The following is a 25,668-nucleotide window of genomic DNA, read 5'->3' as shown; positions in this document are numbered from 1 at the left end:
TAATGCGTCTTAAGCAAACAAAAGTCTCCAAAAGTTTAAAACTTTAATGTTTATATATTTAAAAATATTTTATGACATTTTACAAAATTATTTACGCCATTTTAAATAGATTCTTGCTCAAAATAAATGATTCATGATTTTAAAAATCTATGTTTCAAAGTCAAATGCATTGACGCACGCATTAATACGGGGGAATCATCTCTTTTTTGGTGAACTGTCTCTTTAAATCACCTTCCATGAATCAGGTTCTCTCTGATGCCCCCTGCTGTCAGATATATTTTACTGTAGTTGACCTGTAAAACCTGCTTTTAAAGATGACATAGCTTCTTATAGCTTTTTTCAATTAAGCTACATAACAAATCATCTACTATTTAATAAAAATTGTCAAATCATTCCTCATTTTGACTATGAATTTTATTTAATTAAATAAGAATATGTGATCCTAATAATGATAAATGTCGATCAGATACTTTCTCTTTGTTTTTTGTTTATATCTAATACAAAAACTATTTTCTTCTAAACCTGGAAGTCTTTATGTATAATGCAAAGATCACTTCTGATGAATGTCCCGGTTTAAATTATTTAAATACAGGCTTGAAATAGCGAGATTGCTGCGGTCTTTTTCTGGCTCAGTGTGATGTGAGGGAATATGTGTGCTTTGAGGTGAAATGTAATGTCCTTAAATAACTGTAACTCAGTGCTGAACAGTGCCCTTGCCTGTGGTCACATGACCACATCTGCCACCCCACAGGACTGTGTCATCAGCTCTGATCACATCACTGCTGACCTCAGATACTCTTCTACTATGGACACCAGTGTGGCATTGGGATACATATTGTCCCCAATAACCTTACAAAACTGTGCAGTGGTAGTACTGAAGTGTCGGATGACAACTTTTATATAGGCCTACTCTTCCGATTCACATTTATATGCCATGGATGGTACTCTCGTGAAATACGATGGAGCTCATCCAAAAATACAAAGCTTAAATAGCACACATGTTTCTTTTATTAATTTAGCATTTTGCATGTTGCAAATCATTTTAAAATGTAGCCTTATTTTCAGTGTTTTATTTTCCCCATATTAAATTTTGTAATTTAAACCAAGCATTTAAGTTGTAAAAGTGGTAAAAATGACAGCATACATTTTTTAACAGAAGTAATAGTAAAAATAATAAAATCTAAAACAAAATGCATTTTAAAATATTTTAGTTTACCATTTAAAATGTTAATTTGGAAATGTAAATTCAAAATGAATTCAAACTAATCTTTTTAAACCGCAAAAAAAGTCTGTTTACAGCATATATGTACAAAATGATTCAAATAAAAATCGCATTTTGGATAAATACATATTAGACATATTTTTCTTTTGCTACATGGGATAGTTCCACTACAGCACATCTTCAAACAAGAACATGGTACTAAGATGTATAAATAATAATAATAATAATAATAATAAATATTAACTGTATTATTATAACAGCATGTCTGTTAATATTGTACACCTCAAGTCACAAACACACACACACACACACACACACACACACACACACACACACACACATAGTTTTTAAAACTAAGATCTATATATCATCTTAAATCTGGATAAATAAACTTTCCAGTGATATATAATTGTTAGGATAGGGCAATATTTACAACAAAACAACAACCAAAAAATTAATACAACAAAAAAATCTTAATATAGAGAAAATCGTTGTACAAGTGATGTCCTTAGCAAAGCATATTACTAATAAAAAATTAAGTTTTGATATATTTACTGTAGAAATTTTACTAAATATCTTCATGGAACAAGATTATTACTTAATATCCTAATGATGTTTTGCATAAAAGAAAAATCGATACCTTTCACTGTATTTGTAATACAGTGTATTTTTGGCTACTGCTACTGCAACTCACGAATGATTTTGTGGTCCAGTGTCACATTATAAACAGATAGAATGTGGCTTTACTTGATTATAAACTCATTTAAAACATAAGGAATCCACTGTGTAAAATAAAGGCTAGCACAGTCTCTGCTTGTATGTGCGTCTGTGTGTGAACATGATAAGTCCATAAGTAGCATGTAATCAGTGTGCAGTCTAGGCCTCGTAATAAGTGTTTATGATGGTCTACCGTGACAGGAGACATGCTGTGATTGCTGTCCCCCAAACACTCCACTGGAGACAGACCGTAACTAGCTACCACACACATACACACTGAGTAGGGCTCAACCACAGGCGTCCAAACACACGCTCCGTCAAGCGTGTCCACACCCAGGCCGGATATGTTCATGGTTATAATAACAGACAGAGTGGTGCTCCTTTGATGCTGTTGTTTCTCTGAGCAATCCTCTTTTCATTACACTGCAAGATTAAACATCACACACACATACACACACACACACGCATACAACCAGCAAACCACAAGCCTCCACAGAAAAAAAAAATGCTTCCACTCTTCCACATAATTACTGGAAGGCAGATGAGGAAATTATGCACCCGTTCTGAAGGAAAGCCTGAATAAACGTTTCAACGTTTCGCTTAATGGAAAGAATTATCTCACTTGGACAGAAGCAGTGCCATACATTCAAAAGGAGACCAAACACATCATGGCATATCCTCTCAATCTAAATGTGAAATAGCTACATCTAGCAAGAGAAAACTTTCTAATGATATGCTATTAGCTCGACAAGGCTGCATTTGTTTAATTAAAACAATGTAATGTTGTGCAATTAATAAGATAATAAGAGCTGCTTAATATTGTAGAAATTGTTATGCGTTTTACATGGTCTACATCTTTAATGAATAGTAAGTCTAAAAAAATAGCATTTATTTTTATTAAGTACTCTTGTTTTGTTATTCAATCTAAAATGACCCTCCTAAAAGCCTTACTGTGAATAAAACTATTGTAAAGGTAGTTGTGGTATCATATCCCATGGCATTTACACGGTACTCAAAGACATCCTAGCATATGCTGATTAAGTATGTTTTAAATCATGACTGCTGGTTTAAGCTGGCCTTTAGCTGGTCATGTGCTGGTCCTAAGCAGGAGCTTAGGACCAGCTTAGGACCAGCACATGATTTGTATAAACCAGCTCACGACTAACTAAGGAACAGCTTGGACCAGCTCAAACCAGCAGCTGTGCTTGAAAACATACCTAACCAGCATGTTTCAACGGGGATTTAATATCATTTATTTTTTGGAGCATGTCCAAAAACAATGCATCATAATGATAATTGTACCTTTGTTAAGTGTTGAGCTATAAAAAAAATCATACAGGTTTTGAGCAAATATTTCCCACTCTAATGGCTGGGAGATGACTACATGAGATCTCTCGTGACAGTTTGGTGATGTTACCTATCCGAGCATGGCTGGAAAGACAGACAGAAAGCGGCCAGTCTGCTGCACAGAGAGAGCGACATCCAGGGCCTGTGGTAAAATGACATACCACCATAATCACAACCTCAAACCAAACTATTTACTTTATTGTTTATTAATTCTTTAGATATGGAGATTAGGAATGGGGTAGACAAGGGCTTTGGCTCATTGGAAAGGGAGTATCTGAAGAGGATACACACAAAAACACACATTCATTTAGATTTACTGTGGATCTCTTTGGATATTAAAGACTTGGGATATCCTGTTTCCACCCAAACTCAGAAACTGTGGCTTTTTGCCACAATATAGTAACGCCCACCATTTCTCTGGTCCCTATAACATGGTTACCTGCAAATCGGGAGTGATTTTTTTCACTTGTTTAATCATTCTTAAACAACAAGAAGTATATATTTTACTGCAAGAGACATTTCTACTTTCAGGCACCGTATATATTGAACAAACTACATTTACACAGACACACTTTCCTCGTGCACACACTGTTATTGAGATACGCACAGAATCGGAAGGAGGGTCCAGGGAAATAATCTGGACTGGAATTATAAAGAATGAGGCCAACGGCCATGTTTAGATTAAATCGAGGGATGAGGGATGAAAACTACAAGTCCAAAGCATGCCATCAAATCCAGATGAATAAACAGATTAAAATAGAAGGCTGTAATGAATGTCTGAGTTTGCTGGCCCAATTTGAGTACACTGTGTCCCTGCACATTTATACATATATACATACATGCTTAAGCAACATTGCATCTCTAAAATCAGTGTATTTGGTCTGATTAGAGAGGCTGTGTTCTCAGATGAAGATTAATTTGAACGAGTATCTCGTGCAGTGTGCGCAGGAGCGTACAAACTGTTCTCTCTGCTGATGCTTTCACAGACTTACACACACACACACACACACACACACACACACACACACACTCACTCACACCGGCTGTTCAGGTCACATATATCAGGTCTGTAGATAGCAGCACCGCATGATCCAGCATGTTAGTTTCTATGGAGACAGCTATGAGAGATGCTGTACTCTGAATGTATGTGTTCAAGAATATTCTGGAATTTTCCACTGTCTTCCATTAGATGAGGATGAAGATTGCCATACCTATACCACTGGTGTGGAAGAGATATGATATTTGTGAACATTGCAGGTCACATTGCACCAATAAATAAAATAAATTATTATTAAATAGTTTTTTTTTGCATAAAAAAAAAAAATATATATATATATATATATATATATATATATATATATATATATATATATATATATATATATATATAGATAGATATATAGATATATATAGATATAAATACATGGATTTGGGTGAATTTGACCCAGACAATTTAAGAATTTTCTCAACCACACTCTTACTGAAAGAGTAGATAAAGCAACAGTTACTATAAACCTACTGTAGAAATTTTCAGCACTTGATGAATGTAAAATAACGTATTAGGTCAGTAAGAGAAGGCAGACCTCAGCAAGAAAACTGAACTGAAATTTTAAGAAATTCCTATTTATCCCCATCACTGAAATTCTTCAGATTCAGACAGAGAGAGATAGAACGAGGAAAAAAGGGGCAGGCAGTTAGGGAGAGAACACCCTTACATGAACCCTAACCTAAATTCTCATCTGACACAGAAAGAAAGAGGGCGGTGAAGAAATTAGGAGAGAACTAAACCCTAAAATGTGCATCTAAAAACACAGAAACACATCAGCTAAGCTCTCACCACCTTCACACACACACACCATCACATTGATCTGTGCTTTATTTACATCAGGCACAAAAATCAATATATACCGGTCCCCTTGTTTATGTAAATATGCTGTTTACATATGAATACAAGGATGCAGACACAGCATAGATAAACATATTAAAAACACAGCAAGCAGTTTCTATTTATGGCACTGCACATGGTGCCCTCTGGCACGGGCATCACTCACTAAAGATCACGCGATCGGGCCTTTCACTACATCTCACACACACACACACACACACACGCAGACCCAGAAACACACACGGTTCTTTGAAAGCATCTTCTGTTAAAAGAAACAATAGTGAAGCCTGCCACATGCTCCTCAAAGCACGGATGAAACAACGGTAACTATGGAGAGACGGGTGTCAAAAGGAGAAATATGGGAGGGGGAAGGGGCGTATGGTGAGGGAGAGATGAAGGGAGAGATTGAGAGATGGAGGAAGGGAAAGAAGAGGTTCCCCAACCTGCATGGAAGACCACCGTAGTCTTCTTGCATCCTGGCAGTAGCTGGAGATTGCGGAATAGTCCTTTAGCCGTGAGCTTCACGTGGAAGTTTGATAGGGAAAGTCTCGGAGACCATAACATGACCTTCAGCGTTCAAATGGAGGAAAGGAAATCCTCCACAAAATATAGGATGAAAAAAAATCTAGAAATTTCAGAAAAATGTAACATAAAAATAATTAAATATTAAAATAAAATCCACTATATATATATAAAAATCCTTTTGTCTCTGTCACATTCCAATGCTAAAGTCCTCTTAAGGTAAGAGGGGAAAGTCCAAATAAGACGTGGAAAAAAAGCCACGGAAAAGACGAACAATTTGGGGGAATAATACCAAATTTCGCTATAGTCTCCAAATCTTTCAAAGAATTAAAAAACAAAAAAATTATACTGCTACAGAAACACCAAACTGACGATGAAGATTGGGTTGGAAATGATGCGTAGCTCTTGTGGGAACGGCCGCTCTGTTCAGCGGTATCCTCTTGGATGCTGAAGCAGCCAGTGTTTCATATATTCTCCTCCTCTCTCTCTCTCTCTCTCTCTCTCTCTCTCTTGAAAATGTGCACACACTAATCCTTTATGTGTGTTGCACATGCACACACACACACACATGCGCGCGAAGCCAAGCTCTCGGTAGCTTGACACACACACTCGTGCGCTCAGAAGGGGGGATGGAGGGAGAGAGTCGGTGTAAGAGGGAAGGGGAGGGAGTTTGCACAGAGCGGGGAGTAGGCGGTTTATGAGTAACGTCGTTCTCTCACTCCCTCTCTCTTGGCTACAGTATGGGTGTGATTATGGTGTGAGGACGAAAGATGCTGCATTTGAAGATTAAAGCTATGTTTTACAATTACACAGCAAAAACGATTTCACAATCAGCATATTTATTTATCAAACATCTAAAACATCTTTGAAGCAAAATGCATTTATTTGAGAAGCTAAACTGTTCATTTCACTCCTCTCTCTTAATGGTTTTGAATGCAACATAATCTGGTGAGGTTTTAGCTAAAAAAAAAAAAAAACTTAATTCAAGACAGATTTAAGATACAAGATTCAAAATACTTTTTATTCAAAGTTATTATTATTATTATTATTATTATTATTATTATTATTATTAAATGTTATAACTTTCATTATATGGGCAATGTTAATGATAGTAATAATAATAATAATAATATAAATAAGTAATATTAGTAACATTTTGGAATAGGTAACTCATCTTCCTTTTTATTCGTCTTCATTCTTAGGTGCCTTCTCTGAGACATCTATTTAACATTTATGTATCTTCCAAGCAGCAGGCTTCCTGAATGGATGCCTTTGTTGGATAAAGAAAAAGAAACAGAGAAAGAGAGAGAGAGAGAGAGAGAGAGAGAGAACAAGCGCCTCAGAATACTGATGAGTGACACTGTTGAATAGAGAGACGTCAAGCAGCACATGAACGGCTGTGCTCTGACACTATTGTGCTTCCCTATTCACCACTAAAGGCCAACAGCTGCATGGTCAGAGCCACATAAATTAGCCACAGTCAAAGGGTTGGCGCTTGTGACCAAAATTCTGTTCAAGTCAAGTTGTTTGTAAGTAAAACAGGACGGAAAGGCCAGAAATACTAAGAAACGTGCACTGCTTGGACAAACTTGTTGTGAATGTGACTGGAATTTTGGCTTGAGGATGTCTGTGGCAAGAAACACTGCAGAGATTTTTTTTTAAATAAAAAGATATACATTTTCACCTCACTCATGAAGCCGCCTTGCTTCAGCAGACGATAAATCACATACATTAACATGCATGAATAGAAATAAATGTCACGTTCACTTCAGCCAATGCTTCCATTCTTTGTAACAGTTGTGTATAACTCCATCGGATGACTTCAGTGTGAAAAGATGGATCTCAAAATCATAGACACTGCTGTGAATTCTTTAAATATGTTGGAAAACCAAAGAATGTACATAACCTACAACATTTTTTCTGAGGAGAAGCAGGCAGCTTTACTCCTCAGAACAAAGAAAGTGAGCCACGAACAACTCATTAAACTCATCACAAAAAACTATTAGAATTGAATGGATCATTCAGATCGTCAACATCAACGACGTAAAGTTTAATGGGATTTGTTCAATAAACCCAAGAAAGTTATTACTGTTTGACCCATTGTGTGGGTCTATACTTGTGACTTTAATCTGATGCGTTTGTGTACGAGAGAAATGCATGAGCACAGAAAACTGTTCAATCAATCATTCTATAATCATTCTATAACTTTTACATCCTATGGCCATATTTACATCTTGTTTAACCACCAAACTATTTCCAAAACGTAGCTGTGTGCATCAATTAAACCCACAAATAAACATACTTCACAAAACACTTCAAGAGGGCCACATACACACCACGACGTTTTGGAGGTAAAACGGTGAAAAATAAAAGCGATAGCTAGGAAACAATAAGTTTAAGCTAAACTGCTTTTGACAATGCAGCAGTGTTAGTAGAGCGTATTTGGATATGGACACACACTCTCGAATTCATTCTCTCCTTACCTGCTACCGATGATGAGCGAATGAGTCGCGCAGATCCACTGCGTTGCAAAGCATTCTGGATGGTCTTAGGCTGTCACGTGGCTGGTCACAGCTGGGGCCTTCAGCCCTAATGAAATAGTGCAGAAGAAATCAAACTTCATGTTAACAGGCCGCGCAGTGGCAGGTTTCAGATGTACTGTAGAGGTTGTAGGTGCACGAGTGTATTTATGGCAATGGGTGGGACTGGGTGGGCGGAAACCTTCACAATCCTCCTCATAATTCAGAGCAATTATCAAGGCAGTCAGTATTAACTATAAACTGTCGGTCTTGCAATCTTTAATCTTTAAGGAATATCTTATCTTGATTTGTGCACAATACACTACATGTAAGAATTTGGGGTTTTAAACATTTCTTAATGTTTTTGAAAGAACTCTCTTATGTTGCCCACCCAGCATTTATTTGATAAAGGAAGAAATAGCAGTAATATTGTGAAATGTCATTACAATTAAATAACTGTCTAATATATATATATATAAAATGTATTTTCAGTATTCAGTATCACATGACCCTTCAGAAATCATTATAATATGCTGATTTGGTGCTAAAGAGCCGCTTTGTAATCAAAAGTTACACTGCCTAATATTTTTGTGGAAACTGTGATACATTTTCATCTATTATATATATTATAAATAAGTATAACATTAATTTATCTATTATACATGTAAATATAAAGTTGATTTTTTTTTTACAAATACTATGTATTATATTAAATATGTTATGTCTTTACTGTCACTTTTGATCAATTTAATGTGTGCTCGTTAAAAAAAATAAATAAATTTGTGGCTAGTTTTTGGAACATTTTTTGCACTTGTGTTTTAAAACAAAAATATTTCAAATATAAAAAACAAACCTATTAAATGATTTTTTAACCTGTTACAATAATAACAATTAATATTTTAAACAATGTTTTGGGCATTAGCTTTCTGTATTAACAGACCTAATCTGATCTATTTATGTCAACTGCTGTTGGAATAACAATAGAGTGGAAACACAGACTACAATAACAAATTAGGGTATTTAAAAAGTGTAAAACCTATTAAGAGGGGTATATGGCATTAATCCTATAGAGGTAAAATGGCATCAAAGGAGCAATGTCATTAGCTTTAGACAATCAGAGCTTTCCCACTGATTAATGTTTATAGACAGAGGAGCGTGAGATTCCTTTTGAGGCTGTTTTGATGAGTAAATAATAAAAGATAAGAGGCAGATGAACGTGAACTCTGATAAACATATGAAAAGAAGTGTGGGTGTTAAAGAGACGTGAATGTATGTTTCTCCCACCTGGTGCTGGTTTAGACGGTGTGGAGCTCGCTCTGCCGCGGTGACCTGATACAGGTTTGCTAACTAGACACTTTCCTTGAACCTGGGATGTTAGTGATTGTTTGATAGACTTCTCCTCACTCTTTGTCCCCTCAGCAGGACCTGATAAAAGAGAAATCATCACATGACATTATAAAACAATATTGTGTACAACATTTTTTCTAATTAGTATTTTATCGTGTATCATTTACCTAAGAAGCACAATTGCTTTATTTTCAGAGAATATATGTTAAACATATATATGTCTGTAAAATGTGTAATTCTTTTAGCTTAAATTACACTTCCAAATTTACTTTTAAACATTTACATTTTTTTATTGTTTTTAAACAAAACTTAAAATAAATGTAAAAATGTTTAATTGTTTTTTATAAATAAAATGTATATTGTATACATGTATATATGTGTATTTTGTACATAATCATTTTCCTCTCAGGTAAACAAATCTTTTATAAAATAAAACTAAAAAAAAAAAAAAAAAATGTGTATGTTCAAAAATATGTCACCTATTAACAAACTAAAATTAGGACATAATTTCCTAATTCATCAAATAAATGCAATTAGTAAAAGACATTTTGTCACACAGCACAACATCGTGATCACTGTATCAATTAATCATTTAAATTAAAGGCTTTTGTGTCAATATTAATGGGCCATTTTGTAACAAATTTACTTGAAAACCTTCTTTATTCATTAATCAAACACATTTGCATGTATTCCTTCTGAAACTAGATCTAATTTCGCCAAGTTACCATGACAACTTGATTATTCTTGGATGTAAGTTCAGAGTGTAAGACAGCAGGAGTGTGTGGGAATGAACCAATCGTGATTCTGAGAGGGTGTCATGCAGAGAATGTTGTGATTAATGTCTACAGCACACAGCTTTGGAATGGCAGAGATTGTATTGTATATGACTGTTGTCTGCTGCTAAACTCAGAGCATGTGTGACCTTTGACCTGAGCAAAGGACTGAGGGCAGTCTACGTTCTAAAGATTTTATTAAAGCTCAGAGAAAAAAAGTCCCTGAAATGTTAATATCGTAGCACTTTGGTATATATTCATGTTTCATCTGCATTTTAAGTAGCTGTCTTGTTTCTTTGAAATACTGCAGTAAAGAAAATTAGTAAGCGTTAGCAAAGCAAAGGCACTTAAAAACCACAGGATTTAGACGGTGACTTGATGTCTTACAGAAACACACCTTTGCTTACAGCAATATTGTTGCTTTCGCTGATTGTACTTCCCAGTGATGAGGAGCTGGGGCTTGTGGGTAGGCCTTTGACAGGCAGTTTGGAAGAGGCAGCTTTCTGAAGACCTTTACAAAAAGGACTGGAAACAGAAGTGGGACTGCATTTGTCTGTGCTTCGCATCCTTGGAATACCTAAATGTAAAAGAACAAAATAGTATCAAATCCTACTTGACATCTTTAGTGATACTACAGAATATTCCAGCTAAACTGGATGTGTTTTTATGTGTGTTTTCAGGTCTATTCAGGCAGCTGCACTAACAGTGTCCTAAATTATTTAATATACTGCAGTTATTTATATAGCTTACAGATGTACATTCAGCCATGCTGAACTTGAGCACTTCCATACCATATATTTTTATGCATACAAACTGATACGATTAAAGATTATACTTACTGACTTACAGTTATTTATTGATGTATTTTTGTGTATTTTGTTTTCACAGGATTTCCCTGTTTTTTTCTTTGTGAAATGTGCAGTAGTGTGCAGGGAAATCTTTGTGTTTCTCCTGCGTACCGTTTCTCTTTTTCCACTAGATCACTTCCTGTGTGCAAGAATACTTGCTTGACTTCAATGGGTTACATTGACACAAACACATCCTGTACATAATGTAAGGTCTACTGGGGGCACCGCTATGGAGACCAAGCAACACACACGCACATCATGTCACCTGCTGTATTCGCATGCATGTTTGAAACTGCTGGTCTGGTACAGTGAGAATCCCCTCTTTATCCAGAGCCAGGTGCAGAAACCCTTATTTAGACCCCCTGCTCTTTCCTATGTTTTTGAAATAAGTGTTTAAACTCAACAGCAGTGAGGCCGATAAGTGAGATATATGCCACCTGTTGGAGAACTCACGGTACTACATTTTGATTGTTCACCTCCAGGCACAGTCTGAGTTTGAGTTTTTATTTTGCAGTTAGTACCGATAAATCTTTGTAGCTATATGAAGAAATCATCAGGGTAATCAATAACACAAATGAAATTTATTATGAATGTCTTTGCAACGTCACTCTTGATCAATCAATGAATAAAAGTATACATGAAAAAAAAGAACTTTTGAACTTTTGAAACACTTTTTTGAATTCAATACACACACACACACACATATATATATATATATATATATATATATATATATATATATATATATATACATACACACTGAAGGCATAAAAATAATGTCCTTAATCTGCAAATATCCTTGAAAAATCAATAATAATTTGTAAAACGCAATTGTTTTTAACAGAACTCACCTTGATGAAGCCAATAAGTGCAAACATAATAAAATACTGCTAAAGATGTACTGTAAGAGTAACCAAGCTTATCACTCTCCTATTTCTATTAAATCAGTGTTTAATATTAAAATGTCATAAGGAACTAAAAAGAGTTATCTATCAAAGTAAAATTCAGTATCCTGTTAATTACATAAATAGTAGTCCTGGTTGCATAAAAATGGCGGTGTTTTGTTAATCTGACTCCACAGTAACAGATATCCCTCAACACAAAACTTTCCCCTGATTGGCAGCTATTGGATTGTACAGCGAAAGTCACAGTGTGGGCCTGTGGAGAAACAAGACGACGATTGTCTAGGAGGAATGTGACCTTCTCTGCTTCATTCAGTTCTACTTTTCATTGACACTGAAACATGACACACACAAACATATAGGATATGGCCCCTGAAGCCACACGCACCCAAACAGATCCCAGCACCCCCTTGTAATTACAGAGAGAATAAACATGCAAAAGCGACGAGAGAAATAAAAGCGTATGACACAGAGGAAGGTTAAATTACGGGACAGCCCAAAATTGTACGCATATAGACGCATACACGAAGTGAGCACAATACCATGTCTTTTTCTGAGCAGAACAGGAAAACCGCCTTAGGCTATAGACACACAAGAAACGGACGGACATTCACACAACATGATGGGAGGAGCAAAAGAGCGATAGAGATGAATGGACGAAACGAGACAGGAAACTGAAGTTAAGTGTGAAGTGTTAAACTCAAGTGTGTTATGGCTTTAAACGACGAACATGTGGCCACAGACAGAGAGGAGGGTTATGTAACATTGCGCAAGGTTTGGACACTGAAGTGTTGAGTTCTGCAGGCTTATTAACACCAGCTGCAGCTTCCCGCTCGCTCCATTACACAGACACATGTTGGATTCGCTAGTAAGGACATCTCGCGGGCCTAATGGTTTTTTATAAGGAGGTGAATCTACTTGCTGAACCCCTAACCTAATTCTTATACAGCTAATAAAAAAAAAGAGAAAAAACTGTAGTAATAAAATATACTGTTGAAAAGTGAGGACCACTTTATAATTAGTCTTTTAAATATGTTTTATAGAACAAAAAATAAAGAAGTTAAATCTGACAAAAAATTGTCCTTTAAAAGTGAGTCGTAAACAAAGTAACTATATTTGTTTATTTATTTTAACAAAAAATACACAATGCAATAAAAACATTTTGAGGTTAGGTAACTATATATTTTATTATTTCCTTTATAATTTCCTGTTATATATTTTGCTTATTATTTGAAAACATAAAAATATATAACAATGATTATTTTAATTGTAAAATATTGTTCAAAAGATTCAGGGTCAATAAGATAAGATGCGTCTTTTCTTTATCAAGGCTGAATTTATTTGATCAGAAAGTAAATCTTTATTACGAACTATTTTTACTATTGTGTATTGTAGCTTTTTTTATACATTTTATTTTAATATTTGAAATTGTGATTTATGGCAAAGTTGAATTTTTAGCAGCTATTACTGCAGTCTTCAGTGTCACAAGATCATTATAATATGCTGAACTGCTGAATTAATGCTCAATAAACATTTCTCAGTATTATTAATGTTGAACATATATATAAGAAAGAAAGAATTGAAGTAGAAATTATATCAAGCTCTATATAACAATCAACATGCACACATATTTAAAAACCAGAACAGTGCTGTTTAAAATTGTTTTTGCAAATGTGCATCAGGCAGACAATACATTTTAGTTTTTTAGTTACTTGAGCTATTGACAGTCATGCTGGTAAAATAATCACACTTACAATATCAGCATAAGCTTACAGGAAACGTTACACTGGAGAAAACAAATCTACAAGTTCTTCCACTGTAGAGTTCACTTTGTGTACTTCCTTAACACTGCCTTGGAGATTCAGTTCTGTGCATGTGGAGTATTAAACAAGCAAAACTCACCAGCCGGCTGAACCACTCTGCCTCCCGGTGGACCCAGACTACCTGTAGGTCGGGCTTCACGGTGCTTCAGTCTGGTTTCTGGGAGTCCAGAGGTGGAGGTACTGTTAGGCCCCAGAGATGGTCCCAACTTGGAAGACACGGTCTGGAGAAAGAGTTGTTGATTAGCAACAGCATCCCAAGCGAGAGAGCCCAACTCGGGGCGCCGTAGGCTAACCATGGTGTTAGCCATACCACAGTACAGACAGAAAATGTGCAGTGAAAGAGAGAGAGAGAAGCAAGAAGGAGAGGGAGGAGGAGCGGAAAGGAGGGAGGGGAAATAAGACTCGCTAGCTCCAAAAAGCAGAAGAAGAAAAAAAAAGAAAAAAAGCAAAGGGAAACGTTTCTATTGTGCTATTCCCTCAGGGCTTCTGATGCCAGGACCAGCCCAGACCTTTTCCTTTTCTCCCCCTCGTTTCTGAACGCTCAACACACACATGGAGTGAGTTTGTGGAAAGATTCTGTTGTCTGAATCAGTGTTCATATGAGTCAGACTCCTCTCAGGAATGTTTCCCTCCTCATGCTGTTCCAAGACAGTTGTTTTATTGGCAAAAACATCTCACTCATGTTCTCTAACCACGTTGAGAAACGCATAAAAAGTGAGAGAGGGAACTTGATTTTTAAGCTTTTAGATGTTTCTTAAAATGGTGACGCAGGAACATGCAAAAGCACTTGCGTAGAATTGCGTAAGCACTATGACATGCTGTAAGACTGGACAGTGAACATATAGAGAAAACAACACGCTGATGCACAAATGAATGTTTGTGTTTGCCTCTAATCACAGTGTTTACGTTCAAAAAACTTTTTGAGGCCGGCATTTACTCTTGAAAGTTGGTTAGACCAAACCTAAAAACACATTTAAGCCTGAATAACGGCATAGCGCGATCATGTGATGACACGTATAGAGTTGGACTTGTTGAAGCAGTTCTCCTCATGAAAAGATCGACATGGAATCAGACAGCTGCTATTCGTATGTTTCAGTTTGAGTATACTAAAATTTGGATGCATGTGCAGAAATGGTGATGAAAAGGCCCCACTCTGTCTGTCAATCCCAATATATGTAACTTAAAGGTAAGTAGTCAAAGGTAAATGTAAAAATGTTACAAAATAAAACTAAATAAATTGAATAACAATTAATTCATTAAATGTTTTGGTAACACTTTAGAATAGGGAACACTTCAGGATTACGGATGTAGAATAAGGTCATGTAGAATTAGGCATTAATATGTGCTTAATTGCACTAATATTTTAGTAATGCAATAAGCAACTAGTTAAGAGACCTCAAAATAAAAATAAAGTGTTACCAAAGTTTTTATAAAAGGAACAGTTTTAATAAATAGTCCAAAAATAAAATTAGTAATCCTAAAAAAAAGTATAAATAAATAGTAATCAAAATATAATAAATAAATGTTAATCAAAGCTATAACAACAACAATAAATGTTTTTTTTTACATAAATGTACTAGATGTTTTAATAATAGTAAAATGAAAATGCAGAAACTGTAAAATATAGCCTATAAAAAGTAAAACCAATTCTACATAAAATGCTAATATATATATAATCTAGTTGCAAAAGAATTTGTAATGTTTATGTTTTAAAATTTTTATACACAACAACAGCTACAATAGAAAACTAACTTAAACTGCATAAGGGAATAAGGGGAAAACTCAGTCACTAACCTTGCTGGTGCTCTTAGAGGTTTCTTCCCCTGCTTCTTTCTCAAGTTGAGGCTCTTCTTCATCTTTAAAATCAACTGAAGCAGGAGTTTCTGACTTCATCGCTTCTTCTCCTCGTGTAGACAAGGATGAAATGTTTACATCTTTCTCTTGACCACCACCGACCACCATCTTTGTTTCTTTGCCTCTTGTATGGTTTGATGACGATCTACTTCTTTTTCCAACAGATTTATTTTCCCCCTTCCTACTAGCATGAACCTTCACACTTCCTGAAGTGGACTGGTTAACATTAGTGTTTGTTTTTACAGGATTGGCTGATCTTGGCGCAGAGGCAGCCCTGCAGATGATCTTGGCCTTCACGTTCCTCAGGTCTGGCCTGGGGAACCTCTTCGCATCAGCTTTTGTGGCTTTGGTGAGTGCGGCCCTTGTAGGAGGCTTGGCATAAACACATCCTTCCAAATCATTGGTCTTTTTTCCTGTGGACTTTGGCTGGTTGTCTGCTTTTGAGATGAATGAGCGAGAAGTTGTGTTTCTGGTATCTGCTATAGGAGTATTTTCAAGAGACACGACTGTTTCATTCATGACATCAGTTTCTTGAACAACCGAAGACAACTCAACTTCCTCTGTTTTATAGACATCTTCCCTTTGGCGTTCATTCACAACTGCAATGTCAAGCACTTCTGCTTGCTGGCCTTCTGATGAAACACTGTTTGGCATTACCTCTTCAGAGCTGGTAGAGACTTCCAGATCAGAGACACCAACTTGGCTCTTCATTATTAATTCTACCGAGGCTAAAGAAAGAAAAGAGTCTTCTTCATCCTCCTCTTTAGTGTCATTATCATCGTCACCGTTTTCTGAAGAGCACAAGGATGTATCATCACCATCAGCTTGACCAACCTTCTGTGTTACCACCAAGGTGACGTTATTGTTGTCATTGTCGCTCCAACAGTCTTCATTAGCATCCAGATAAACAGACACAGAGTTGTCGTTGTCCTCACTGTAGTCTGGTCTGCAGTCTGGGCTCTGTATGCCAGAATCATCACTGCTGGCCGTTGCTTTTCCCATCTCCACCTCTGGCATGTCAACATCCAGAGGACTATCTGTTCTAGCACTGCTCAGACTACTTAAGCTACGCACAGAGTCCGGTGAAGTCTCACCTCTATCGTACAAGAGCAAGGTCGACGATGACAATGGAGACTCAGAGGTGAAAGCATTGCTACTCTGCTCACTACTCTGTAATGCCAGACACATCCCATGCTGAGATCCCTGAGAAGGCCTCTTGGGAAGTGCAGGTGACGGAAGCTCAGATTTGTTTGTTGGTGACTCCATGACACATGTGGATGGAGACACAATCATACAGTCACATCCCCCATAGTTAGATCCAATCCAGCACTGATGGACAGGAAATACTCTACTTTGTAGAAGAAGGGATTAATGTGTTTCTCATCATAGAAAGTGTGTTCCTTTGATCATTCAGAAGATGACGTCCGTGGTTTTGCTGACACCCTTTTAATGACTCTAAGGAAGAAGAAAAGACAACAGCAGGTCAGTTGTATTTCATCTAGTCCTGATCTGTCCTCTGTTAAAGGTTTAAGTCACCTTTATTTATACAGAGCTTTTAACAATACAGATTGTGTCAAAGCAGATAAACACAGGCAAACCATAACAGCTGTGTTGTGTCTGAAAAATAAGTAAATTAATAAATCAGTCAATAAATAATACAAAAACAGGATTGTGACTCAGCTCAAATCTAGTAAATGGAATCTTGTTGAGATGACAATAAGGTATAGTATAATAATGTATAAGATAAAGAAAATGTCTTCTACTTTTTATAGAGAGGTTTAATGAAGAGCATTACTGCTCCCTACTGGCAATGTCTCATGTATTGCTCCCTGCTCTTCTATTATAAGAGTCAATGGAAAGAGAAGTGAAGAAAAAAAAATTCTAAAAAAAACAGACAACTTTATATTGTAATACTGTATATTTATTCATGTATGTTGTAATATAACATAGAAATGTTGACAGTCATAATAATCTCTTGTTAGTTCATAAATGCATGTATGTATATATGCATGTACATGCACACATACATGAAATAGCATCATTACAGGTGTTGTATATATAATTGCTAATTAGCAAGACATAAATATAAATATTATATTTATAAAAAAAATTAAAAATGCATTAAAAAAATATATATATATATACAATATAATAATGTTAAATCAAATTATATTATACAATTAAAAACGTGTTTCTCTCTATAGGTTGATTCATAAAAGGTGTTCTATATATAATCTTTATATAAGATAACATAAGACAATATAATATAATGGAATATAAAAGATTCTATCTCTCTCAAAGTTTGAGTACTGGAAAAACCTGTTTAAAGCCTCCTGCATGGAAATTTATCTTTAAATTAGTCACTCTTTGCAAAATTTAGGCATGCGCATGCACAATCAAATCTGCGTTATGTCAGAGTCACACGTTTCTATCAAATGTGGGTGACAATGTAGGGCAGATAAAAGCTAATAAAAGGAGCAGGCTTTTATTTTGATATTCAGGGCATTCTCTCTCTCACACACAAGGCAATGGTGACAGTTACAGCCACAATGGTGGCCTTGTGTTCCCAGACAAATGCTGAATGGTCCACGACCAAGAGGTTGATTGTTCTGCTCACAAGAACCTTTCATTGAATACACCAAAAGTCATCTTTTAATACAAAGAATGTGCTGATATCAAGCTGGGTTGGGAGGATGTGTGGGTGGCAAAAAGTGTCTGTGCCCTTTCGATGAGCTGGTGCATGATCTCATGCATCACTTATGAAGTTATGTACTGTGCATTGAGTGGAACTGCAGATATCAACCGTGATACAGTTAGTTAAAAAAGTCACTATAATTAACTTATTAAAACACGTCATTATAGTTAAAAAAGTCACAAATTATGTTACAATAGCATTGCACTTTCTAAGTGGCATGCCGATAAATCAGTAACAGGCAAAATTCTCCTCTGCTGACCTTCCAGAGATATGCTTATGTCACAAATATGGCTACTGTCGATGAAAATGTTGCTGACGGCACAAGGGCATATACCATAACACTGAGGTGAGCAGAATGAGATGAGTAAACTTTACAAAGCAAAACGTCTGACCATCTTATAGTAAGACTTTTATTGAATAAATTATCTGAATTAGGACGGATTAAACTGATAAAAAGTGACAGTAAAGACATGTATTATCGTATGAAAACCTTCGGTTTTCAACATTGATAATATAAAATGAAAATTAAGCACCAAATCAACATATTAGAATGATATCTGAAGGGTCAAGACAATAAAAACTGAAGTAATGGCTCCTGTGATTAGCCATTACAAACATTGAGACTACATTAAGACAAATTTGTATATATCGCTATAGAAAACAGTTGTTTTCAATTGTAATAATATTTCACAATATCAAAGTTTTAACTGTGTTTGTGATCACATAAATGTAGCTTTGGTGAGCACAAGAGACATTTTAAAAAGCATACTGACCACAAACTTTTAAGACGTAGTTTACACCCTTGCTTTAATACATTTGTAATTATCAAGGCCACAGCATGCAATATTTCCTTTTTTGTAAAAACAGGAACTAAAATCTTTTTTTCATATATTATTATCTTCAACTAAACTCTTCAGTACTGAACTATGTTGTCTAAAAAAAATTAGCAAATAAAAAAAGTACCAACCAACAGCCCCATTTATAGATGTACATTCAGTGATCTCGTTATTATGCAACTCTTTCTTGTTTCCCACTGTGCTCAGCTCAGATAGCAGCGGGATACTGAACATGACCCCAGCCTGCACTGCTCTCGCAGTCTGTGTAACACGGGTTGTCCAAGGCCACTATAATCTTCTGAGATTGATAATTACACTTGGTTTAATGTCTTTCTACCCAGATTATGAGAGTGATGAGACACGGAGAAAGAGAGAGAGAGCGAGAGAGAGAGAGAGAGGCATACTGCAGCAATGATTTCATGCTGCGTTAGGGTCAGTCCTACTTACCCCCGGAGTGTGAAGAGAATGAGAGTGAGGTATCAACCGGACAAATGTGAGGTTACAAGACACGTCACATTCCTCTACACTCACTGTCACGGTCTCCATAAACCCAGCAGATTCCCAGAGTTCCCCACACATCTACGTGTGCTGTACACGATGCAAATGATGACGAGAAAAGCGAGCCCTGTTGTGCTGCACTGCATGCCTGTCAAGTGAAATAACTCTGAGCAAGCATCACGCTGGGACAGAAAGTTCACAAATCTCAAGCCTAGAGATACACAGCTGAAAGTCTTTTATTATTAGAAATGACAAAAAAGTCATTATGTTTTTTAATAGATTAACAAATGTTAAATATGTAAAACTACTGTATGTTTTGTCTGTTAAAAGGTTCATGTTTTCTTTGAACCTTTGTAGAAGAGCAACAAAAAGTCATCAGATGATGACAACAGCTTAATTGACTGGACATATTTCTATTTTTATTTAAGAAATACACCCTTTCTCCTGGAAATAACTGCGTTTACGCTTCATAATCAAACACATACATTTTCAAAATCCACCTTGTTTAAAAATCTGCAGTGGCACATTTGAATCGTCACACCAGTGAATGACTGACATCAACCCAGTTTTCTTTCACTAGTCTGCCCACTTGCCCTCTGGGTGAAAAGAACAGTGAAGCGGAGGGTGGCTAATGCTTTTTTTCCCCTGACAGAATGATCCAGAGAATGAATGTGATGTTCTAGGACTGAAATGAGTGGATCTGTAAAACACTCCTCAGTGCCTATAGGGCCCCAGCAACAACAGAAGATGTCCCACGAACGTGCACAATCAATAGTACCGAGCTGTATCTGTAAACCTCGGACTTAAGTTTCAGTATGACCTTTCCGAAGAGTCCGTGTTTCTTTTTCAGTGTGATACACAATACATTCGCTTTTCCCAGAACTAAAATGGCAACACCTCTATAATCTTACAGAACATCTGATCACATTTCTGCACAGCGTCATTAGCATCGTTACACAAATTTAGCACCCGGATAATTCCCAAGGTTAACGCGCATCATTTGGGAACTGCAGCCTTTCTGTAACACAGTTTTTTGTAATTAGGTGAGTATTTCCATTAACGAAGAATTACGCTGATGACCTAGGACGAAAATATTTCAGCATGCGATGACAAAATGTCTTCTTAAACCGACTAAGTATGAATTGACAAAGCGCCGCAAATTATTTTTGGCCACTTAAGAAGTATTATTGCTTATAAATACACAAATGCATTTCCTTATGTTTGCAACTACTATTGTCCTTATATGACTTAAAGGCTGAGCAAAAACGTCCGCAGCTAGATGACGACTTTAATAAACAACATAAATTTTTAAGGTGGGCAGTCACACCTCCATATAAATGTCATTCTTTCCAGGATTCTAGGAGCCATTATGCAACCGTGTCTCAGTTTTCATGCCGTTCTTTCTCTTTCTAATATTAACTGCACTCTCCACTATACTTTTTCTATTAGAAATCACTTTTGCACGACACAAAACCCTAGCAAAATCAAATATCTCATTCAAAAGTGCACACGACAATTCAGAAACCTGGCAATTCTTCAACGTTTTATTCCTCTTCCCGCCTATCATTTAAGAGCTAAAAATAGATTCAGGCCCAAAAGACAGAAACAAAGTCTCTCTCTCCATCATGCAGACACCTGTCTAAGTGCCCTGGTCAGGTAAATGTAGATGTAGCCTGTGGACTAAAGCTGTTCCATTAAAAACTGTTCCAAACAACACAAACTCGAGAGTACAAGGACTTTGCACATGGCATATGTGATAAGTTGGTGTATGCGTTCTGATAAGTCTGGTTGCATTGCACAAGCGCAGCAATACAACTAAAGGCATTTAAGCAAGGAGTGACTTTGTACAGTGAAAATCAAAATTCCTCAGTTAATTAAATACTCTTTTGTGACTTTTTTTGTGTCTCTATCTCTCTCTCCATACTGTGTAATTATACCGCATAGTTGAGCATTAGCAGGCTTTTTGCTTGGCTGGTGCTACAGCAGTGGAAAAGGTGTTTATTCCCCATAGTAGTACTCGGTGCCAAAACTGATCTCATAAGCTTATTCTAATGCCTGAGTGTCAAGTCCAGATTTGCACAACTCTACATAGGCCCTAAATTGACTAGAAGAAATGTTAAACATATTGAGAAAGAGCTACAGATCGACCAGTGCTTAAATTCTTAGGCAATCATTACTAAACTAAAAGTCAAAAGACTGTGGTTTAGAAGATATTGATTTAGTCAGTTTTCCTGGCAAGCATAATAGTGGTATCCCTTAATACCCATCTTATTTGTTTTCAAAAGATTAATCATTTAATTATTTGTACATTTGAAGATGGAAACTCTATATATGTCGGTTCGTACTACAAAATAAAATAATGCAACCAATGCAATACGGTGCACACTCTGAAACAGGAATGTACTCGTTTCTTTGCGTACAAATGATCAGATATGCAGAGCGCTGTGTTTGTGACCTATAATTATGCTGCTCAGAAGAAAAAAAACATGCAACCACATATAATGCTCATGGCTAAGTTGATGACATCTTAATTAGGAAAATTATCCACTTTTAATACATGAGAGCAGCAATTAAAAAAAGCATTTTAATTTTATGTGGTTGCACAAAATTGATTCTGATAGGCTTGCATTTTATTCCACACACATAGTTCGTAAGTTAGGTCAGCTCAATTACTGAGGAAATTGGTCACTCTTAACTAATTATTTTTATCATTTAATCTTAAAATAGAAATGAACTTTTGTGGCCAAACTGAGCTTTTGATACAATCAGATTTTTATTGCATTCAATATACTTTAAATTTATTTTAGGACAAAGAACAAATGGGATATAAGAACTACATGCAAAATCAATATGTGGTAGCATACTTACAATTTATTTGCCATGTACTAACAACAATAAAAGTTTGATTGTGCTCATAAGCATTTATTGTGCCTAATGACATTTTGAGTCTCATTATATGACTTTAATCCTATAATATTAAAAAAAAACCTATTATGCCACTTTTTACAATATGTAACATAAGTCTTGGCTGTCCCTGTGAAGTTTCAGTTCTGAATACCCCAAAGATCATTCGTTACATCATTTTGAAAATGCTGCTGCTGTTTCTTGTCTCGTTTTTTCAGAATAGGGCTGTGCATTTAGAGCTCAGATTCTAATAATAAACATCTGTTTGATTTTGATTATCATGTATATTGCGGCAAAATCATGAATTTTAAAGCCATATAAGTTTAAACCTCTGGTATATGGTTTTCTGAATACACAGATCTAAAGAAACACACACAGAAACCGCCTTTCACGCGGGCATGTGAGTACTCCTTCATGTCTTATTGCGCTTAAACTTTCAAATACACGCAGGTTTATGTTAAAAACACACAAGATAAAACGACTGGAAAAGTAATACATGTAAATATCAATAAATACACTGCTCTCTTGTCTCTTTTGGTACACCGTTGTGGCTTGCGAAAACATAATAGTGGTCCCGTGGGTATAATATTATAAAAATATCCCCTTTCCACATAACTTGGAGAGAGAAACACTTTCTCGGCTGGTAGATGCACCATGTCCCTGATTATAGTACTTAAACAAAGAAAAAGTCAGATTTTCATGATACGTCACCTTTAAGACCACTTCACAGAAAACCACTATTTAAAGCCATCTGTGTTAATATATACTAATACTGCTAAGATAATAAATTCAAAATCAAAATCTCTGGCAGGTAGAGGCACCATCAACTTCTCCTGGTTCCCAAACAGTCAGAACCAAACAGTTGCCATAGAGATGAGCCGTCTACTTTGTCATTCGCATTGTATGCGATACCAAAATACCCACAAACTCATATTCTTACTGACTCCAAACATTATTTTTATAGCACTCCAGCTGCCAACATTTTCGGGCCAATTAAGTGTAAAAATGTGGTTATGAATCTCGTCAGGCCAGCTTAAGTAAGGTAAGGCAGGTGCATATACTCACCAGAGCAAACAATCGTACAACACACAGTCACGTCCCTCTAAAGCATTGATGGTGTCTAGCACATTTCGACTTTGGCGCTGGTACATGTAATGCTGGTGCAAGGTAAAATGTGTAAACAGATCAATATATCACTCTGGTTACGTCAAAGAGAGCTGGAAAGCATCCAAAAGGAGTATGTGCTCTAATAACTTCATCATTAATATATACATCAGTGATTCGGTTTCCAATCAATACCAGCATCACATGCGCAAACAAATCAACATTACATTATATAACTGTACATGCAATTATTGTGCATACGAATACATAGATGCAAGGAATAACAAATTGCAATACAAACAAACTCAAAGCTCCAAGAATGTACAGAATATGAGTTATCACACTGGGACTGTAATTAAAAAAGCCTCAGCTGACCTGAAAACCATAAAACGATACTCGCATACATACAGCTGAAGAAAAGTTAGAGTCTGTCTCATGCGACTACGCAGTTATGACTTAAATATGACCCTGAAGACGTACCTGCTTTTCAAGTGTTTTGAATCAATCCTAGAGCGTATTTCATTTCATCAAAACAGACATTTTTCCACAGGTAAGTCTGTCCCGGACAGAATGTCCTGTTTCATTCGATCCTGCCAGCAAAAGCACTGCAAGAGAGCAGTTTCAGTCAGAGCGGAGACTCAGAGAGAGACCCCTCCCCTCTGTCTTCAGCTGCAGCCAAACCGTGCCGCAGTAACCAACCAGAATTGCGCGTGTGTGTGTGTGTGTGTATCAGAGAGCGAGTGACTTTTCCGAGGTAGTCTTGGAATGCATTTTCCACCCGTTACCCAGAACCCTCTGTGCCAGCCTAGGCAATAGCAGGGAATATGTTCCCTGCTCTGCGACACACATATGAGCATCGTAATAAAACCACAAAAAAATTCTCTATTAAACACTTTTAAAGGCTGATGGGGTTTTCACATCAAATAATGAGTCAGAGAGCTCAAAGTTCACTGCTGTCTGTGTATGTGTGTGTGTGTGTGGGGCAGATTACCTCCTCCTGGCTACAACTTCTGTAGAAATAAGGGGCCCTCTTGTGAGTATCAGAATGCATGGTTGCTAAGCAGCCAAAACTCCCTTGTTTAAGGAAATGGAGGAGTCTGTCTGTTCAGTTTTATACCTGGTGGACGAGAGAGAGATAGTGATGTTATGACAAGCAGAAGACAATGTAAAATGGAACAGTTTTACTAAAGTTGGTCTTAACTGAAAACGGGAGATTAAAAGCCCACACAAATCTGTTCAGATTAACAGTGATAATCCAGCCAAATGCATGTTTACAGCTCTTCTGGAGCATGTGATACACTTTATAAACTAAAACAAGTCGCCATCTTAATCTTTTTTTTTTTTTTTTGTACACCACAATTGTAATTTTAAATTAAATAAATTATTTTAATTATTGCATGCTGTTCTTTCGAACTTTGTTTTATTATAATAATATTCACCAGGAAAATGTTTTCATTGAGAATAATAATAAATGAGCCTTTGCAAAATGTCATGTGACTGGATTAATGACTGCTGAAAATGCAGCTTTACAATCGCACAAATAAATTATATTAAAATAAAATCAAAAATGAAATTAAGTTACCAAATTTCATATATTAGAATAGAAAAAAATTATAATTCATGTGTAATAACATTACTGTCAAACGCCGCCTTGGTGAGAACCTCTACTAACCCCACATTTTTAACATTATATTAAATCTAGTGATATTCAACATGGACAAAATTAATTTAGACAAAACCGTATGGTTTCACCAGATTTGTTGATATATAGAAAGTCTCCAGCTTTGTTATGGTTAAAATAATGCTAATCAGTTCACTCTGTGATATGTTTGCAACACTACTGTCTACTTAAAATGATCTACTCACTTCTAA

At 36.2% G+C, this 25,668-nt stretch overlaps 1 protein-coding gene across 1 annotated transcript in view; it reads right to left on the bottom strand.

The window, feature by feature from the left end:
- Positions 1-24,441, bottom strand: part of mtus1b (microtubule associated tumor suppressor 1b) — a 36,584-nt gene extending 12,143 nt beyond the window's left edge. The window contains exons 1-6 of the mRNA XM_043236706.1: positions 24,277-24,441; positions 15,700-17,214; positions 13,985-14,126; positions 10,730-10,909; positions 9,497-9,637; positions 5,615-5,749 (exon numbers count right to left, since the gene is read on the bottom strand). Coding sequence (XP_043092641.1) covers positions 5,615-5,749; positions 9,497-9,637; positions 10,730-10,909; positions 13,985-14,126; positions 15,700-17,052 — 1,951 coding nt within the window. The 5' untranslated portion in view covers positions 17,053-17,214; positions 24,277-24,441. The remainder of the gene's footprint in view (positions 1-5,614; positions 5,750-9,496; positions 9,638-10,729; positions 10,910-13,984; positions 14,127-15,699; positions 17,215-24,276) is intronic.
- Between the last annotated feature and the right edge of the window lie 1,227 nt (positions 24,442-25,668).

Source organism: Puntigrus tetrazona, chromosome 1 (genome assembly GCF_018831695.1).
Source record: "Puntigrus tetrazona isolate hp1 chromosome 1, ASM1883169v1, whole genome shotgun sequence".
Lineage (NCBI taxonomy): Eukaryota > Metazoa > Chordata > Actinopteri > Cypriniformes > Cyprinidae > Puntigrus > Puntigrus tetrazona.
This window is presented reverse-complemented; position numbering and strand designations above follow the sequence as displayed.